The sequence below is a fragment of the Sphaeroforma arctica genome (genome assembly GCF_001186125.1).
Source record: "Sphaeroforma arctica JP610 unplaced genomic scaffold supercont1.2224, whole genome shotgun sequence".
NCBI classification, from domain to species: domain Eukaryota; class Ichthyosporea; order Ichthyophonida; genus Sphaeroforma; species Sphaeroforma arctica.
In genome coordinates, this window is record NW_014038334.1 from 1,881 (window position 1) to 7,889 (window position 6,009).

Here is a 6,009-nt window from a genome sequence, read left to right on the forward strand (position 1 = left end):
ACACACACACACACAGAGACACGGACGACACATACACACACATACACACACACACACACATATATATATATATATATATACATATATATATATACATATATATATTTGAATTTCGGCACGAGTTAGTTCATATTGCACCACACAGTGGCAGTACAATCATCCATTGTCACATACCAATCACCGCCCGGTAGTGATGCGTCGGATGTTGAATGCTCATCACTGACAACCCCAGAGTCTGTGACGAAAGACCAGACAATTGTGGACAATTAATCAGGAATTACTAACGGGATAATTGACCACGGACGGGACAACAGTGGACAATTAATCAGGAATTGAGAAAGAAATAACTGACCACGACGGGACAATAGTGGACAATCAATCAGGAATTGATACAGGAAAAGCTGATCATTTGTATTAAAGGTGAGAATCACAGACGGACAGACACTTTGGTATATAAATATATACATATAATGTACACTATGATATATATATACGTACACTCTTATGATATAAATATACGTACACGCTATGATAAATATACATATATATATATACGTATACTATGATATTTATATATATATATGTATATATATACATACAATAGATATATAAATACGTACACTCTATGACAAATATATATACATACACTCTATGATATATATGCGTACTCAATGAAATATATATACATACACAATGATATATATATATACATATATATACGTATACACTATGATATATATATATATATATATATATACTCTGATATATATGCACATACACTGATATATATACGTACACTTTGATATATATATATATATATAATATACGAACACTCTCGAAAAAGATATACGTATGCGCACACACAGCCTCGATGCGAGTGGGAGCTGGGTAAGAAATACGAAAAGTTGGAGCGAAGTCTCTCACATATGGGAACATACGTATACCCTTTCATATTCTCATACATCCACACAGAGACAGCGGATAGTCATCCGCAAGCTGTAAACATAACCCAACAAATGTATCGCGTACGGCCTGTGTATTGATACAGACAGCTTTCACAACGCACAAACAAACATCTTCCTACGCATATACACACATTTCCTGTATATTCCATACGCATATACACATGGCTTACATGTTTCATACGCATATACACATGGCTTACATGTCCCATACGCATATACACATGGCTTACATGTTCCATACGCCTATACACATGGCTTACATGTTCCATACGCATATACACATGGCCTACATGTTCCATATGCATATACACATGGCTTACATGTTCCATACGCATATACACATGGCTTATATGTTCCATACTCATATATAAACACGGCGTATTCGTACACACCTTCAGCCGTCTGGCGTGCATGTCCACGAGATTGCGCAACGCAGTCAGTGTGGCCATGTCCATCACTCCGTCCGTGCGCAGATGTGGGCGGTTGAACTGAATCTCGTCACCGGACTGTGCGTCTGTATCCTCTGAGTGGAATGTGTGTGCGAATAGGGATATATTGTTGTGAACGTGATATAGCGTTTGTTAGTTAGAGTAACAGGGCCGCGCGCGTGTGTGTGTGATTATATATATATATATATATATATGATATACACATATGGAACACACACTTAAGACAATATACGCATATGGGCGACAAACACACCTACTCGAGCACGGACTTGGAGGACAGGTATGCGCTTGTAATATGTTTTCTCAAGTATTTTTGGGAAGTGGGTACAGACCACGCGAGTGCCATATTTTAAGTACTATGTTGCTTCTACTTATACATGTGTGAGACTTGCGGTCTCCATAGACATGTTTATTTATCCACCCAATATCAGATACACCCATGAAGTACAACAGCTACATGGGGGTGTTACCTGTGTGCCGATGTGCTTGTACTGACACCGGTCGCCTGGTGTCTGGTTCTTCCTCTGTAGTGTGTAGGGGCGATCGCGTGAGTGCGTTCGTTCTCGTATAAACATCCGATTCGGTCTGGTTGCGGCGGAGTGTCCTATTCGAACCCGATCCCTTTTTTAAAATCGGGTCAGGATTCAGGATCGGGTCTATATTTAGAATCGGGTCGTGGCCAGTCCACCGCTGCATGCCCCCCGTACCATCCCTTGCCCTACCAAAATCCATACTGAATCGCGCGGTTGTCCCGTCGCCCGTACGGGCGGTCCGAATTTCCGCTTCAGGTGCGCCTGTCCGGTAACCCGCGTACCCGGCCAGCAGAGTCTCCGAGGGGTGCGGGTGCACATGTCCCATTTCTTTTGGGTGCGGGTGCAGGTGCGTGTTTGGTGGGGATGGGAACCTTTGGCCTGAGTGCACACTGTGGTCTGTGTATGCCCAGGTGGCTGATGTTTGATAGCCGCCGATTGGCTGCGCCCGATGCGGTTGTGGAGAGAGTTCGGTGTATTCGCGTTGACGAGCCATGAGTTTCCGGTGCTCTGCGTACGAGGTTAGACTATTCGTTAACGTCAGTTGGACTATACGCTAACGCCAGTTGGTGGACAGTGATAGTGTAGTGATATCTCATACACGTGAGGTAGGGGAGATGAAACACCCGCCGAAGCCGTGAGGGACCTTGAAATAAACGTTAAACTGATCGTGTTCATTTTGTGCTGGATTGGCACGTTATATCCAACGCTGCAGTCACCATTTCATCGTTGAATTGTAACATACACGCACATACGCAACTTTTCAAGTACACAGAATGAGTACAGTATACGGTTACTATATATAGAGGGAGGACGTACCATTGATAAAGAGTAGACATACTAACAGTAGAGAGCAGACTTACTATTGATAGACCTAAGTAGGGGCGACGACAGGGTATGTAAATGGGTCTGTCGGCTCTCCTCGTTGTATTTCTTCTGGAACTGCCTGGTTGCCATGGTTACTGGTGCGGTAATCAGCCCATCAATGGCCACCAGCGGGCTGAGATAGTCGAGCAGGCGCAACAATAGTTGGATCTGAATGGGTAATACATGAAATATGGTTATTAAAACCAGGTTTTTACGCTCCAATGTGGATTTTAAACCAGGTTTATATACTCAGTGTTAACTTTAAACCAGGTTTCACGTAAGTGGTGACATGGGTGATAGGACATTGTCTGTTGCCTTGAGCTTACCTTGTGGGCAAGCGATAGCCTAATAAGTGCGCCCTAACCCAAGCGCAGCACCTGAGCCACATCAGTCTATATTGCGTGGCATAGTATATACAATACATATTCATATTACACCTGCACCTGAGCCACATCAGTCTACATTGCGTGGCATAGTATATACAATACATACTATGAAACACCTCCAGCAAACCCAAGACTTGATTGCCAAAGCAGCACAGGCACATGAACATCTAAATCATCACAGGCACGTAAACAACTAAAGCAGCACACGTACATGAGCTCAACATCAGAATCCCCGCTCACAAGCGAACTGTTCATAGTGGCGTACCTCTCTCACAATCTCACGCACCGCCTTCTCTAGCGCCACACCCGCGGCTGTGGCTTGCACCACCGCAGCCCCCGAGCCAGCCCCAGCACCAGAACCTCTCTCAATGGGACCGATCGAGACAGGTGCACGACCCTGGGTGTGCGTCTCGGTGGGTGCACCCGGGCTTGCTGTACTGGGTGTCTGAGTGTGTTTGCTGGTGCGCGTGTGTCTTTGTCCCTTGGCTGGATTGGCCAGTGTCTGTGTCTGTGCCTGTGCATGTACCTGTGCCTGTGCATGTACCTGTGCCTGGGCTGTGGATGTGGTGAGGGGATGCGTGTTCTGCCGTACCAAGGTAGTACTCGGCAGTGTATGTCGGCGCGTGCGGTCGCTCAGGTGCTCGTTTGTGTATGTACCTGCGTACAGGTTTTCCGGGCCGGGTGCAAGGGTGTCCGAGCGTGACCGGGTGGGTGTGGGCGCGATTGTGTGTAGGTATAGGATTGATAGTGACGAGAAGTAGCCGCCTAGCGTAGCTACGCTGGTGCTGAGGGACTCGCGTGCGTGTCTCCAAGGAGTGTACTCGCCGTCGCTGGTGGTGTTGTCTGAGTTGTGGTGTTGCTCTGGTGCGTATGTGGGCGACAGTGGGTGCGATGTAGGTGACACAGCTGCAGGTGTATGTCTTCGCTCGTGTGTGTGCGTGGGTGTGTGTGTGTGTGTGTGGGTGTGTGCGGATATGTGTGCTTGCTGTGTACGCGTGTGTCGATGCGAGGGTGTGTCTGTCATCGTATTGGCGGGGGCAATGCCATAGGTCAAGTAGAATGCGTTGGCGCAATTGGTGTTGGGGTCGAGGAGGCTCTCCTTGCCAATCTGTGAGTGGACAATCGAAGGTACATGCCTGAGTGAGTGAGTGAGTGAGTGAGTGAGTGAGTGTGAGCGGGCACCATGAGATACAAATAGGTCTGGTGCATGACTGAACCAACCAACCTAGTACTAGGCTGGTTGATTCAGTCATCCAACCAACCGAGTGCTAGGCTGGTTGATTCAGTCATCCAACCAACCGAGTACTAGGCTGGTTGGTTCAGTCATCCAACCAACCGAGTACTAGGTTGGTTGGTTCAGTTATTCCTGGCTATTCAATATCACCTCAGCCCATCTGGCTACGATGCCACTATCCCGCCTCACCTATCCCTCAGTTCTGTTAATAAAATATCTAAGAGTCGTTGGGCTATACTTCTAAGTTCCATCTATAGAATATCTAAGAGTCGTGGGACCATACTTCTAAGTTCTATTTATAGAATATTTAAGAGTCGTGGGACTATACTTCTAAGTTCTATTTATAGAATATCTTAGAGTCATGTAACTATACCTCTAAGTTCTATTTATAGAATATTTAAGAATCGTGGGACTATACTTCTAAGTTCTATTTATAGAATATCTAAGATTCGTGGGACTATACTTTTAAGTTATATATATCGAATAACTAAGAGTCGCGGGACTATACTTCTAAGTTCTATTTATAGAATATGTAAGAATCGTGGGACTATACTTCTAAGTCTTATTTATAGAATATTTAAGATTCGTGGGACTATACTTTTATGTTATATATATCGAATAACTAAGAGTCGCGGGACTATACTTCTAAGTTCTATTTATCGATTATCGAAGAGTCGTGGGACTATACTTCTAAGTTCTATTTATAGAATAATTAAGAGTCGTGGGACTATACTTCTAAGTTCTATTTCCAGAATATCTAAGAGTCGTGGGACTATACTTTTAAGTTCTATTTATAGTATATCGGACTATTATACTTAGACCAGTGATAAGGCGCCACCGGGTTGACTTTTTGGACGATGGAACTGCATACAACTAGCAAGTATCAGCGCTTGAGTGAGGCTCAGACTACATAGATAGTGCATGCGTTCGCCATAGGAACTGAGATCGCCTTTACAACGTTAAAGTCGAGTGGGTGTATCAGGAAATGCGCCATAAAAATGTCCAAATATAGGTATATCTACCTACCTCACAGCCCAGCCGCTGCAGATTGAGATTGCGCCACAGAACAGGCAGCCAGACCCAGGCATCTTCAACGGGGGGCAGCAGAATGCTAAGCTCGCCATCTGCTCACAGGAGAATAGAGCCGCGGACGAGAGAGGGGTTAGAAGTACAAACGAACGAACCAAAGGATAGGCGAAGCGACAGAAAGGTGACTTTAAGCCGGCAAACGTGGGGATATAGTATAGATATGGATAGATTGAAGGACGGAGGGATCACTCTAAACCGGTTAACGAAAGATATATGATTGATATAAATAGGTTAGAGGACGGAAGGCTCACTTTAAACTGGTAAGCGTAAGATATACACCATAGATATGAATAGGATAAAGAAAGACTCATCTAAAACCTGTAAACGTAAACGTTACTGTAAACGCAAACGAAAATCATAGATATGAATATCGACCAGCCACGATCCATCCCACGCTGCAGAGATCATTGGGAAAACATGCGGTGGCAGCGGTGGGAATACAGGACATCGGGGAATCATACACACCACTCTCAACTGATTCCATTTTTA

General features: G+C 44.8%; 2 protein-coding genes across 2 annotated transcripts; both read right to left on the reverse strand.

Annotated features, from left to right (window-relative positions):
• Nucleotides 1-1,357: 1,357 nt before the first annotated feature.
• On the reverse strand, nucleotides 1,358-2,440 carry SARC_12322 (hypothetical protein; the record flags this gene model as incomplete). The annotated part of the gene is made up of 2 exons (XM_014293571.1): nucleotides 1,358-1,488; nucleotides 1,885-2,440. Coding segments are annotated over 2 exons (687 nt in total), but the record flags the coding sequence as incomplete, so codon positions are not given.
• A 344-nt stretch (nucleotides 2,441-2,784) lies between these two features.
• SARC_12323 (hypothetical protein) lies at nucleotides 2,785-5,558 on the reverse strand (the record flags this gene model as incomplete). The annotated part of the gene is made up of 4 exons (XM_014293572.1): nucleotides 2,785-2,979; nucleotides 3,463-4,103; nucleotides 4,191-4,305; nucleotides 5,458-5,558. Coding segments are annotated over 4 exons (1,052 nt in total), but the record flags the coding sequence as incomplete, so codon positions are not given.
• Between the last annotated feature and the right edge of the window lie 451 nt (nucleotides 5,559-6,009).